Genomic DNA, 15,061 nt, shown 5'->3' on the forward strand with positions numbered 1-15,061 from the left:
TCATGTTTCCTAGGCTTAGTTTTAGGCTTAATTTTCTGAGTCCAACACTGTGCTTTCCTTTTGACCAACCCATCAATGTTAAAGGCTTTTAACAAAGTGAATATCATGTTCAATTCAAAATTACAAGAGAAATTTTAATTTGGCAGAGCGTGGTAACTTTCTGCTGGACATTGCAGCTTTGGATCCCATAGTGGATGTTTGGGCAGCCAATTGCCTGTTTGTTATCTCGATTGTAGTTGTTTAGTTTACCTAAATACCAGGACTGGGAAGTTATTCCAGGGAGTCTGTAACAATTTCTCACCTTGATGATAATGTGTCTCAAAGGATCTCAAGGTCTAAAAGAGTAATGAATTGTCTGTTAATGAGGTGATAAAGCTAAAAAAAAATTTGCTGTATCAGATTCCCTCTTTGCTTTGCAAATTAAGACACAGTCAAGAATCCAGCTCTTGAAGGAGATAGTCAATGTTTTTTGTCATGCTGGAAAAGATTCTACAGCCACCAGATTTGTAAGTAGTATGACGGGTGATTTCAAAAAACACAGTTGTATGTTACATTTTTCTTTATCCCTGTAGGACCATAAAGTAGAAGAATTCATCAATTCTCCACTTTATTCAGTTATGATAATCAGCTATGAGATGCTGCTACGATCTCTGGATCAAATTCAGGCTATAGAATTTAACCTCCTGATCTGTGATGAAGGACATCGTCTGAAAAATAGCTCTATTAAGACAACTACAGCCCTCACTAGTCTGTCTTGTGAGAGGAGAATTATCCTTACTGGTTAGTATTTGTAGTTTAATATAAATTTTAATACGTAGCTATGCTAAAAGTATCAGATTGGCTTAAAGGAAAGAGGATATTGTAAATATGATAGGAACACAACATAAACTTTTGCAATGGGTATTAAGTGCACAAATATCGGATCTTTTAAAAACAGATTTTAAAAAGAAAAAAAAAGAGTGACAAGTAAAATTTGTGTATCTTATGGGGTGGGTAAGGAGCTGTGAAACTTCTGTAAGGGAATGAGGACTCCATTTTTATACACTCATTATTTTCCTTTGCAGTTATTTAACAAAATAACTTCTAGAATCAATTCTTTTGTCAAACCAACTAGATATGCAGTTATTCAGTTAGGAAGATGGTAGTGTATTAATCAGAGTGGAGTTCTAGGTTGATTCAATATTCTGAGTAATTCCCATTGAAATAAAATAACTTTTTAAGATGCATTATGAATTTTAAACTCTGCATTCAACAATTGTACTTCTGTCAGAATTCTTTGTTATGAATACATTATTATAGATACAGAATTATTTTTCTCTCTTCCCAGGTACTCCAATCCAAAATGACTTGCAAGAATTTTATGCTTTAATAGAATTTGTAAATCCAGGAATACTTGGTTCTTTATCCACATACAGAAAGATATATGAGGAGCCCATTGTCAGATCCAGAGAACCTTCAGCAACAAAGGTATGTGATTTAAAAAAAAAAAAAAGCACTTATAGAAGGAAATTAGGAGAGAAGAATGGGAAATTTGCTTTCTGTGGAATAGATGAACTTCAGGAGTATTAATGGGAGCAAAAGCTTTTCAGCTTTTTATTTGAATAAATTTGGTTGTTTTCCAAAGGGAGGTGAGGAATACACGCATATTGAGATTATGGCTGCTCTTTATTAGGCATCCAGCATCTTGAATTTCCAAAACTGTCATGTAAATTACCATATGAGGATACTGTGTTATGTCTTAATTTCTCCACAATACTGCATTATTTTATTACATCAATCAAGAAATTTATGGATTTGTGGAATATAATTTGAACCTTGTGTATCCTTGGGGGACATTATCTTCATTTGTTTAAGACTGTAGAAACCAAACTAGAATTAAGCTAATGCAGTGGTACTAATTTTGGAATGGATCATTACGTTCCCATGCTGGAAGTGATATTGTGCATTTAAAATATTCACTAACAACCTAATGAAAATAATATAGAAAATTATTTTGATGAAATGCAAGATGAGCATTAATTTTGTGCTTCGTTCTTGTAGGAGGAAAAGGATTTAGGAGAAAAAAGAGCAGCAGAACTCACACGCCTCACTGGACTCTTTGTTCTTAGGAGAACACAAGAGGTTATAAACAAATTTCTTCCACCAAAAAAGGAGAACATTATCTTCTGCCAACCAACAGCACTGCAGCTTGAGTTGTATCGAAAACTGCTCAGTTCTCGTGTTATTACCTCCTGTCTACAAGGCAGGCTAGAAAATAGTCCTCACCTAATCTGTATAGGAGCTTTGAAAAAACTTTGCAATCATCCATGTCTTCTGTTTAAAGCTGTAAAGGTATCTATCTGCATGGGGGTGGGTGCCTGCAAGTAGTCATTTCAGCTGACAGAGGTCACTAGAAATATGTTATGGTCAATGTGCATGTCAGTTAAGGTCATTTCCATGCTGTTTTCACATCTGACTTGCTTTAGGAGATTGGCTTTCAAAAATGTAAATGTTAGGGAATCTGAATGTAGGTATGTCTCCACCTTCGTAGCACTTTATTTTCTTGTTCTTCCTTACCTGCATGTATTTTCCCTCCTAGTATGGTCCCTGAATATTTGTAAAAATACATTCAAATGTGAGCTTTACAAAGAGTACTCAGTTAAAGATTATTCTGTATACTCTGTCTGCTGTTTCCCATGAAACCTCCCTCTGATACAGTCTTGAGTTCAGTGATATTGACAGCTGCAGGCTCAACACATCACTGGTACAAGCTGCCTCTCTTTGTCCTGGAATCCCATCACCCTCTACACCTTGTTAGTTTCACATAAATCTTCTCATTCCTACAAGTAACTTGTATGATAGTTAGAACTTAATATTACTAACTTATTTCAGTAGTAGTCCAAGTGTGAGTAAGGTGAGTGCAAATGTAAATAAATATTCCTTAAAAAATGTTCTTCATGACTTTGCAGGAATGTCCACAGCAGACATCTCTGTAAATTGCAACTCTGACAAATAAAGTGAGTTGCCTTCACTTCACTGTATAACCATTTGAATTTTTCTTAAATGAAAGCATAACCTTTTGGAAATTATCTGCATGGAAAGGACTGTATGTGCAGGTCATTCATAACTGTTGTGGGGTTTGATTAGTCTGGCTTTTTCCTCCCCGTGAAACATCAGTTTGCAAGTTTCAGCACGTTCTCATTTGCCAGCTTTTTTTCCTTTTTTTTTTTCTTCTTTTTTTTTTTTTTCCCCACTTCCCTTGCAATAAAAGAAACCTAATGACAGCATCTTGATTTTTTCCCCTAATTTTTAGTTATGGCTTTGCTGTGGATGTGTATCTTTGTAGTTGTTGAAGTAGAGAAATAGAAGTCAATTCCTTTTTTCACTTTGTAGTATTTCATGTTGCTTTCTACCCAACTGTAAACAAAATCTTGAATTAGAGGATGTAAATCACAGTAAATGCTCTCATTGTTTTAAAACTGTGTCCATACAGTACTGGAAACTTACTGTGCTCATATGATACACTACTTTGTGATAGCTTTCGATACCTCTTTTTGTAATGAAAATATAGCAAATTTTTAGAAGTAAGGCAATGCAAAAAAAAAAAAAAAAAAAAAAAAAGGTCACATATTTTAGTGGGGATGTGAAGCTTGAATCCTTTTTTTTTAATAGGAAAAATCCTGTGATCCGAAAGGCGATGAGCATGTGGAGTCCAGTCTCTACGAAGGTCTAACAGATGTCTTTCCACAAGGTTATACTTCTGACATTTTCTCTGAAACTGATTCAGGAAAATTGCAGGTGCTGGTGAAGTTGTTAGCAGCAATCCGAGAGCTCAGCTCTTCTGAAAGGCAAGTGTGAAAGAAAGGTAGAAGGCAAATAATAGGAGTGACCTGCTGCGTATCCTATTGCTTTTCAGTTGTGTAATAGGGACATACTATTCAAAATAAAGCCTTTGCAGCTGTTTGCAGAGGTACCAGGTGTATTTATGCTTTGTACTCCTGGCTCTTTCTCATTAATTCTTCATCAAGGATTTGTAGCTGACACAATTTTCAAAGTTGCCCTTCTATGATTTCCAGATAAAGATACTTGTATTTTTCATATTGAGTTCCCACAACTAAGGTTACAGTAGAGTTAGAGAGGAGTTAGCTACAGCCTCTGTACTGTGACATACTATCTTTATCTACAAAAATATCCCAATGCTTTGTATCTTCTTAAGGCAATTATTTAATGTATTCAATATTTTAAATTTCACAAAAATATTTTTAATGACAGGAGTATGAGTTTCTTTTCTTTTTAATCATGTTTAGCTGCTCAGTGCTTGCTGTCTTTTCCATCCAGGGCTAGAAGACTCATCAGGTGAAGTTGCATGGCAACTGCTTATTTGCCCTGTGGTGAATGTCACTGGCACACAGGAAAACCTCTGTTTGTGATAGTGTAATGGGATACACACTGTTGATTATAACTGTGAAATTGCTGATTCATGGAAAACTCAACACAACCATGTGTCTCATGATAACTTTTTTATGTACTCATGCCTTGAAGCCCAGCTCTTCTAAAAGTAGTTCCTTTTACCTTCCATTTTAATTGGTGCTTAAATAGGATGTTCTGTAATTCAGTAGTGAGAAGTTACAGCAGATCTCTTGGCACTGATGTAATGGAATTTGTTTCTTCCTGATGCTCTCTTTTTACAAACCAGAAATTGGAGCCCATCGTGGGAGTTTATGTGCCTTGCATCATTGAAACCAAGGACAGCTAAATATCTAAACGTAACAGTCTTTTTTCCTTTAAGTCAAAAGAATTGAGGTACCAGGAAAAAGCATCTTTCCTTGTTTCAGTGCTGTGGGAGCTGATGAGTTACAGCTAATTTTGAGGCATTCTTTTACAACTTTTTTTTTTTGCTTTAATACAGTACTGTTCATGTTTCTTTTCCTACTGTTTCCCAACTCTCATTATCACTAAATAGTTTTTTTGCAATATACAGATTCAATTCCAGTGCTCTTTTGAAGTTTATATTCTACTTTTGAGTGAAAAGGTGTGAATTTAAGGTTAATCAACAAAAAAACGTATCTTGCAAAGTCTTTACAAACGTGCTTTAGATATAATTTGTTTGTAGAGGCAACTACAATAATTATAAAACTTTATAACAATTTAAAAATGTTAATGTACCAGATTTTCCCCAAAACTGCTTTTATAGTTCTTCAGTACTTGTTTTTAATTTAAAAAAATATTTTTTTTAAATTCCATTTTTGATGGAATTTTGTACATTTGATTTAGACTTCTTGCAGAAAAAATGCCCTAACTGTGCTTATTGTCTTATTTATGGCTTAAATTAAAAAGATGTTTGTCCTCTCAGTAGTATCACCTTCAGTACTTCACAGGATGGAAATTCTAGATTTTTAGATCCGTGAAACTTACTTACTTACTCAAAAATTAAGAGAAATAATGTTGGTCTAGGATGTGTTGTTAGTCAATCAAGAGACTGAGTTATTTAAAAAACAATTAAACTATATTGTTTGTGATATCTTTCATTGTGCTTCATTCCATTTATTTGCAGTCAAATGATGTAGGAAGGAGTAATGGCTTTGTTATTTGGCTTTCATGATCTTGTTTATCAGAAATTTTCTCAGTTGTCTATAGAAGTTCTCATTAGCTTTTTCCATAAGTAATCTACATTATTTATTAATTGCTACAGCGTCCTCTGCAAATGCTGCATTAAGAGCAGCTATTTTGTATAAATGTAGATCTAAAAAAAATTCTGTGTTTGGTTCTGGATCCCTGTAATCTATGCATTAAGCCAAATTCTCTTGGGATTATTTAATATCTGAATGTTTGATGGTAAGACATAATGTATCCAAATTTAGTGTGTGCTTCAAACAATATTGAGTTCTATTTCTTAGCAAACATGAGTAACCTCAGGCTGGTGTTTAATTTTTGCTGGATTTGTCATTCCATTTTTTAATTGCCTTCAATTATTTGTTATTGTACTTTAACCTTACCTGATTTTGAGATAACTTTATTTCATTGTTTGACAGAGTTGTACTGGTATCCATTTACACTCAGACACTGAACATACTGCAGGAGACATGTAAACGTTATGGATATTCTTATACTAGACTTGATGGAAATACTCCTGTCTCCCAGAGGCAACAGATTGTTGATAGTTTTAATTGTAAATTCAGTCCAGCTTTCATCTTTTTGCTGAGCTCAAAAGCTGGTGGAGTGGGACTGAATCTGGTTGGAGCTTCTCACTTGATCCTTTATGATATCGACTGGAATCCAGCTACTGATATTCAGGTCTGATATAATTGTGTACTGTGGGTTGTGACGGGCATCAAATGAGCTCCTGACTGATTTTGAGATGTCTGAATTAACATGTCTTATTGCTACCCAGCTATCACCCTGTGCCTGGACAAATACAGTAACAAAGGAAAACTCTGAAAAGAAGAAAAATTTTTCTGTTGTTAATGTATAAATTTATATCATTAGAACTCCCTTTGCATGAAGAGTATAGTCTGGTTTCTTTGGAGGTGTAAGTCTTGTATCCCCTTTTTTTCCTGCCCACTTTTTAACTGGAAAGTTGTTGTGTTCCTATAAGGAAAAGAAAACTGTGATTAGAATATATAGCATGTCTTACTGTTGATTTGCTATACTTCAGAAAAGGGAGAGATCCCAATGAGAATTAAGGGAATGAAGTAAACATGTGTCAATGGTATTAAAAGGAAGCAAAGCCAGTGCCATGCTGTGCTTGTAACAGTGCCCTTGGTTGTAAGGGATTATTTAATTGGCATAAAAGTGTTCAATTAAAATAGTCCTTAATAATAACAATTAAAAATGTATATTTTTATAAATAAAGTAGGAAACGTCTCTCTGTAGAGGAATACTGAATACCTGATACATGAAATAACCTCTGATTCTCTGCCCTGATCCTGTTCCAAGAGTGAATTAGTACCCCCATGTGGTCACTTGTTTTGTTGCTTTAAACACCATCTGCTACATCAGCCAAAATTGCTGCAGTTTGCCAAAAACTGCAAACCATATTGTGGGTACTTGTACTTAATATGTACGTGTAACCTTTACATTTTTTACTAAAATTATATAATGGTACTCAGCTACTTTTTTTGTTTAAGAATTACATGTGAAACACTGATTCTACAATTTTAAAAGGAATGGCAATGCCGTTTTTTAAGACGTGTTGTGACAAAAAAATAAATAAATTGGAGATGTATTCTTGAAATAATCAACTGTTGCTAATGCTTAGAAAAGAGATTCGAAGAAAGGACTGCTGACAGAAAGGAAATTAAACCTCTGCTTTCCTACTGTAATATACACAAAAAAAGAGGAGCACAGATGGACAAAGCAAGTTATGTTTTCAAAATAATTTGCAGTTAATACCAGAAGACTTTCATTAAAACAGTCAATGACAGCTATTATTTCTTTGGACAGCACCTTTCTGTATGAGCTAGCAGAACCAGTAATTTGATCAGCAGAGGCTATGAGTTTTAGCAGAAATTCTGTCCTAGAGTAGGCTGTTAATACTCTTTATCTTTTCCCTTTCTTCAGGCAATGGCCAGAGTGTGGAGAGATGGTCAGAAACATACTGTACATATCTACAGACTTCTAACCACAGGTCAGAGATAGTGCTCTAACATATTCTATAGAAATTTTGCCAGTAGAAGAAAGGGAGTTTTTGGAAATAAATCGTTGTTGAAAGATATATGTAATTTGTTCTGAATTCAGTTAAAATTGGATCCATCTCCTTGATTCATTTGCCTTTTCTGTGCTCTTGTTTTTGTATCTGAAAATAGTGGTTTAGCATTTCCTATGAATATTGATCATAGAACTATAGAGTCATAGAATTGCTCAGGTTGGAAAAGACCTTAAAGATCATCGAGTCCAACCATGAGCTGACCATACTACTCTAACTCTAGCAACCCTCCACTAAATCACATCCCTGAGCACCACATCCAAACAGATTTGAAATGCATCCAGGGATGGTGACTCAACCACCTCCCTGGGGAGCCCATTCCAGGGCTTAACAACTCTTTCTGTAAAGAAGTTTTTCCTGATATCCAACCTAAACTTACCCTGGTACAACTTGAGGCCATTTGCCCTCATCCTGTCACCTGTCACCAGTGAGAAGAGATCAACCCCGCTCTCACTGTAAGCACCTCTCAGGTCTTTGAAGAGAGCAATAAGGTTTCCCGGCCTCCTCTTTCCCAAACTAAACAGCCCCAGTTCCTTCAGTCTCTCCTTGTTGGACATATTCTCCAAGCCCTTAACAAGCCTTGCTGCCCTTCTTTGGACCTGCTCCAGTACCTCCATGTCCTTTCTGTACTGAGGTGCCCAAAACTGAGCACAGTACTTGAGGTGAGACCTCACCAGTGCTGAGAACAGGGGCAGGATTACTTCTGTAGTCCTGCTCACCACACCATTTCTGATACAAGCCAGGATGCCAATGGCCTTCTTGGCCACCTGGGCACACTGCTGGCTCATATTCAGCCAACTGTCCATCAGTACACCAAGCTCCCTTTCCATGAGGCAGCTTTCCAGCCATTCCTCCCCAAGCCTGTACAGTTGCCTGGGGTGGATGTCACCAAAGTGCAGGAACCTGACACTTGGCCCTATTGAAACTCATACAGTTAACCTTGGCCCATCAATCCAGTCTATCCAGTCCCCTCCATAGTGCCTGTTATCAAGAAATGGATTTTACTTTTCTTCTTGACATATACTGGTCAAAAATTATTCCAGTGTATATATTGTTTTTTCAATACAGGTTCAATAGAAGAAAAGATTTATCAAAGACAGATCAGCAAACAGGACCTTTCGGGGGCAGTTGTAGACCTTTCCAAGACATCTGAACATATCCATTTTTCTGTTGAGGAGCTCAGAAATCTCTTTACACTTCATGAGAATTCCAGCTGTGTTACCCATGACTTACTTGAATGTGATTGTATGGGAAACAAAGACCATCAAAGTGAGTTTCTTTTTCATTGTCTCTGGCTATTATGATGAACTATATCCATTTGGAATATATTGCCTCTCTTTGGAGAAAACTACAAAGCTCAGTAAAACTGAATTGAAGCAATGAGATTCATTATGGGATCAGCCAGACATTGCCTGTTTTTTTTCTGATACACAGGAGCCCTTCATAAGATAAAGAGAGGAAATATTAATTCCTTGCAGTAACAACTAATTCATATATTATGCCTCTTAATTATTTGAATTAGCTATGGCCTGTTTAGGTAGGAATTCATTACAACCAACAAGTGATATGTATTTTTTTTTCTAAATATTCCAGGACAGTAATGATAGCTTCAGTTTCTAATTCCCTAAAGAAAAAAGTGCCTATTGCCTGGGTACATTTCTTTTCTTGGAGTATGAAATATGTATATACAGTATCCACAAATATCACAGTAAAAAAAGCATGAAGGAATGGCAATGAGTACACATGTTAACACAGTTAAGTAAGACACAAGAACACAATTAAGTAACACAGACCTGATGACTATTTTGCTTGGTAGTTTTCATGTTTTTGGAAAATAGGCTAAAGCTGTCTCAGTCTATCCAAAACAGGAAGGATTTGGTTAGTGAAAGCACAATGCTTCTGTATCCATGACAATTTGAGTTTGAGTTTCTTCCTTATTTCTGCTCCACACAATGATTTCATAGTCTTTGTATGTTTCTTTATGACTGGAAAAATTAAACCACTTGTCATATGAGCAAATTATGTTCTGCATTGTGCCAGCCTCCATTTAGGTGCTGTTACAGGATCTGTGTAGAAAATGCAGCTGTGGTGTTAAATCTTACTGGTTTTTTTTTTCACTGTTGTGCAGTGATGCAGGTAGAGCTTCTGGACCTCAGAGACCAAAGTAATTTGATATTTCTTCTGTGACAAACACTAATGCATAGAGTGTTAATCAGGATTTTGCAATTGTCTTAACACTCTCGAATGCTTATTTTATGCTTTGAATGCATATTGGTTCCATCTATTCAACCACAGCATCAGTTTCTTGGGATTCAGGGCACTGAATGTAACCAGGATTCCCTCAAGGGTAATTGTATCTTGGTCCCAGCAAATGGAAAATTTATGGTGGTAAATCAAGGGAAAACCAGAAAGACATTTTTAAACTTTAATGTTAGAAATGATAGAATGAGTTGGGAAAATTTTGGCTTCCTAAAGAGCAGAGAACAAATTGGCTCATCAGTTTCCTTGTCAAATTGTTATGAGTCATGGTCTTACAAGTCATGCTTGTGAGTCAGAATGCAGCTACCATTACTTGATCTCTTTGACATTACTAAGAAGAGAAAGTTGTCAGATACTTCACTGGGGAACCAGCTCCTGATTCCTGGAAAAAGACACTGTGACATAGAAAGTGCTAAGAACTATTACTGATTCGTCGTCTCCATTTCTAGCAAGTATGATTCAAAAGATGAACTAAGTTGGAGCTAAACAATACTATACAGGCTTCACAATGTATGAACTTTTCACAGTCTCCATTATATCTGCCAGTGTGACTGTGTGGTGTTGACCAAGCTCCTGCTGTCAATTCATACTGGCGCAATCTTTAGCAAGCCGCAGGAGTTTTGAAAGGAAGTTATTAACTATGTGTGGGTTGTGTAGATGGGTTGCCTGCTATTTTTCTGACTGTCAGATCAGCTGCAAAGTATAATACTATTATTTTACTTGATCATGGTTTTATTTATGAAGTTAGGAATGCAGAATCGGTAAGTACTTGAGAAGTGCATCTAATCTTATTTTTCTGCTGGACAGTAACATAATTTCAAGTCTAGTGCAAATGTGTATCATCAGTCAAAAGGAAAGTCTTGCATATGGGAGTCATTATGGTCTCTTCAGAAGTTTAAAAAACTTAAAAATACTGAGTCATCATGCTGCTTGTGTCACTTGCTGAGAAACACATAGCTCTGTTGTGAAACTGTTTGATGACATGATTTAAATCAATAACAGCAGTGATGCAGTTTTTTTCCATCACAACTGATTTCTTTATTTATCATATGCATCAGTTGAATCATGAAGTCAGCAATCCATGACATACCCTGCCATGACCTACTGTTGCCTGGCACTCTAGAATCCCTAGAATCTCCAGAATTCAAAGTGAATTCTCCTCTCTGTGCTTCACAGGGAATTGTCTTTTTCTTACTGTGATGTACAGTATACAGTATAGCATTTACTGAGCAACTTGGCATGGTGTGAATGTACAGAGTGCACTAGAGATCCACCTCTAGTGTGCGAAGTTCAGTGAAATAACTGTTCAAACTCTTCTCAGCTGGTTGGAATGGCTCCTGTGGGAGGAAATAGAAACTGGCTTGAGTTTTGCTGCAAGATATTTCTCTATTCAGAATTACTTAAAGAATGGGAAGAAACCCAAATACTACAGAATTAGGAAGATGGAAGAAAGGAAATTGCCAGATAGGATATTTCCCTTCCTGTCTATTTGTGAAAGGATTCATCTTTGAGCTAGCATATGGTGATTTTGATAAACTTGATCCATGAGCAAGAAACAGCCTTTCCTCTCTTACTATGGATACAAATGTTCGGTTTTCATTGACATAGAAGGATTCTTTACATTGCTCTATTTTTGCATTCATTATCACCAGCTGTCTTATTGATTCACAGTGAAATATTCTTAGTTTTCCCTGATTAATTTTCTACATCCTTTTTTCAGATCCTTCCTCAGAAAAGCCTTCAGTGTCTAGATGTTGTCAGCTCAGACAAGACCAGGAGAAGCATAATTTAAAGAAACCTCTCTCCATGTCACAGCTGATGCAATGGAAGCATTTCTCTGGGCAACATCAAGCTCTACCTGATCCTTTTCTTGAAAGGATAAAAGAAAATGTTTCCTTCTTTTTCCAGAATGTAACCAATCCAACTTCCCCCACCCAATAAAACTACAGTGTCTTTCCCTAACGCTCTCATCCTTGTCCTCAGAGTTGGATATAATTGATGTACTCTCCTCAGAGTAGTAAATAATTGATGTACAAAGTTATTTTTGCCAAATTCTATGTTGTGTGGTTTTGATGAGGTTTTTGTGAGTCCTGGTGTTTAAAAAAAAGTTACTGGTAATATTAAATTAATAATAATTGCAATAATCATACAGATTTTCAGATTTAACTTTGCTTTCAAGTCCTTTCCTTTGATATCTTAATTAGTAAGATTGTTTTTATATACATCCCCATGTGTGTCTGTTTTGTTTTATAGTTTTTGTTTGACTATAATGATTGATTATTTGTAAAGCTGGCAACTCTTCATCCACATTTTATAATATTATGCAGTGCTATATGCTGTTTACAAAGCTCTGGTTTAATTTTTGTTTTGACAATGAAAAGTTATGTGTCTGTATAACTGTGACTTTATTACAGGAGGAATGTTTGTTCCCTGGAATTTACAGTTTACTGAAAATAGGAGCAATAGCTACTGAGACCCAAGTTTCTGAGACCAGGTTTGTTGCTGTGCCAAAATGTTGTGAAATTCACCTGTTGCTTTTACCTGGAAAAATAAACAAACGTCATTTCTCAGGCACATTGAGTACAGGCTTATCTAATACTTAGCTTACTTTGTTTAAGGACCCTTTGTGTCAAACTCTGGAGTACTGCACACTTTCACTTTATGATTTTTTTATGACTATGTTTTCCTTCTTTCTGAAGGCACAAAAGGTTGAAATCGAATTATATCTCATATGTGAAGTACTTCAAAAGACCCAGAGAAACAGAAGATTAGAGAATTTTCAGAAAAACTGCAAACTTAGAGAATTTGAAAGACCTTGAGCAAGAATAGGACTCCATTGTGGTAATCCTGCACTGTGCTCCATGTTGTACATACTCCTGATATTTGGTGCCTATTGTGAGAGTAGTGGATTATTAAAAAGTCCAAGCAATTTTCAGAAAACAGTGCTCTCCCTTTCTCTAGAATGTCATGGAATTCACAGTCCAACCCAGTCCATCATCATACATTTGCCTGTCCTTGTGAGTCTAGGAACTGGAAATCAAATACACTGACTTCTCTCCACCATAGAAATCTGTTTCAGAGGTGTTTTTTTTTTTTTGTTTTTTTTTTTTTTTTTGTTTGTTTTTTTTTTTTTTTTTTTTTTTTTTTTTTTTGGTTTTTTTCCATTTCCTTTGATTCTGAGAACTGGATGTCAAGAAAATAATGAAAAACAAAGTGAGGGCATGGCAGAGAATATAAACAATTGTGAATATTTCTGGCATGCAAATTTTGTTCCTTAGTACAGTTAGAACGATGAACTGAAGAATGAAGAACTGAATAAAGTTTAGTTCTATAACATTTTAGTTTGTCTGTTAAAGAGGTTGTTCCTCACCCTGTGTATGGGGAGAAGAGGTTCATGCTTATCCAGGTGCTATGCTATTTTGTCGGTTTTCTGCTAGATAAAGACTGTCTGAGAGCTTACAGATCCCACAGCTTATTTTAATTAGCAAGGCCAAGATTTGATGTAGCTCTGAAACTCAAGACAGACCATAGCCAATCCATATAATAATGATTGTTATAATTAACAGTTATTTGAGATTATACTTGATCAGTGTTGCCCATGAGTTTGTCAGTTATGTCCCTGTCTGTTTGAAGGAAGCATGCCAGCTTTCTCTGTTCTCTGCTGATACTGACCTTATATGTGGCTTTGTGCATGTGCATGAAATAGTAGGTACCATCCATTGCTGTTTTGTTTATGGGAGCCTGGTCATCTGCACTTGCATGCTCTGTTTTGGAGCTTACCAGTTGTCAACACTTGAGGAAACCTGGGTGTATAACAGAAGGAAGACCCACACCATGCCATGTTTCTTTCATTTCTCTGTTTCATTTCCCAAGACCCCAGGGTTTTCTCAAGCCTTTCAACCTCATGTGTTGAGATCCTGCCCTCCACACAGTACAAATGTAGCTGCATGCTGGCAGAACACAAGTCTGGCAGGAAAGTCCTGTTATTATTTAACCTGCAGAGCTGTTTTATTCTGGCAGTTTTTAACTAACTAAATAAATAAAAGCTGGTGCTGGACCACCATGGAGCTCTCAGGAGGCCAGAGGTGATGGCTTGGCATGACTGAATTATGAGCATGCTTCTTTCTTGTTGGGTAAATCAAAACTACCCAAATTACAGATTGAATATGGCATTATACATTATGCAGATTGAAATTGACTCTGGAATTTGTTGTCCTAGAAAATTATACTTCACACTGGGAGAATGGGTTGCAGAAAATATACGAAGCATGAATACAGAATCTAATTTAGTATGCCATCTGTAATTCTCTCACAGGAGTCTAAAAACGCCTGTAAAATTAGATTAGCCCATCCTGCTCACATAATCACAGTGAAATTACCATTATTAGCGTGCAAAGTGCAGCACGTGGCCATGTGACTTTTTTCACCCACAGGTGAAAAATGTTCACTAGGAAAAGGCCCCATAATGAACTTAGCATTGTCTGATTGTTGACTGGTAGTTGACTAGGGGGTGGGCAGGGTAGCTGGTGGTGAAGGACCAGTTGTCAGTTCCAAGCAGATGGTCCTGGCTTCTGGATTCACTGCCAGCGATGCCCTAGTTGTGCTCTAAGTGTGAGATATTGAGAGTTGTCAAGTTAGAGAATACTCCATTTGAATTGAAACGTGTCCTAGGGCACCTATTAACACCAGCATGAGCTGGCTGACTCCAGTAGGCACACACAGCAGTGCTCACCTTTTCAGGAGAGCAAGTTGTAAAGTTATGACTAATCCTAGAGCAACTTCTGCAGGGCCTTGAGTCACACCAGGCAGGGAGTGCTGCCAGCCAGCCCTCAGGTTCAGCAATCAGTATTGTGTTTGTTGCTAACTCCTAGCTAGGTGGAGGGTCTGGGAGAAATTCAATTACTTATGATATAGGGCGTAGTGCCACAGAATCACAGAATTGTAGGGGTTGGAAGGGACCTCCAGAGATCATCGAGTCCAACCCCCTGCCAAAGCAGGTTCCCTACACCAGGTAGCACAGGTAGGTGTCCAGGCAGGTCTTGAACATCTCCAGAGAAGGAGACTCCACCACCTCCCTGGGTTTTCTTCTTGCCAAAGAAGCAAACAGGCTTCGTGTTC

The 15,061-nt window shown here is 36.8% G+C and overlaps 1 protein-coding gene across 1 annotated transcript in view; it reads left to right on the forward strand.

Annotated features, from left to right (window-relative positions):
• Positions 1-12,952, forward strand: part of RAD54B (RAD54 homolog B) — a 62,917-nt gene extending 49,965 nt beyond the window's left edge. The window contains exons 8-15 of the mRNA XM_042836768.1: positions 573-780; positions 1,328-1,467; positions 2,041-2,331; positions 3,652-3,827; positions 6,012-6,273; positions 7,540-7,606; positions 8,753-8,953; positions 11,664-12,952. Coding sequence (XP_042692702.1) covers positions 573-780; positions 1,328-1,467; positions 2,041-2,331; positions 3,652-3,827; positions 6,012-6,273; positions 7,540-7,606; positions 8,753-8,953; positions 11,664-11,884 — 1,566 coding nt within the window. The 3' untranslated portion in view covers positions 11,885-12,952. The remainder of the gene's footprint in view (positions 1-572; positions 781-1,327; positions 1,468-2,040; positions 2,332-3,651; positions 3,828-6,011; positions 6,274-7,539; positions 7,607-8,752; positions 8,954-11,663) is intronic.
• Positions 12,953-15,061: the final 2,109 nt, after the last annotated feature.

Source organism: Centrocercus urophasianus, unplaced genomic scaffold (genome assembly GCF_019232065.1).
Source record: "Centrocercus urophasianus isolate 14NV4802_14NV808 unplaced genomic scaffold, USGS_Curo_1.0 seq_11, whole genome shotgun sequence".
NCBI classification, from domain to species: Eukaryota; Metazoa; Chordata; class Aves; order Galliformes; family Phasianidae; genus Centrocercus; species Centrocercus urophasianus.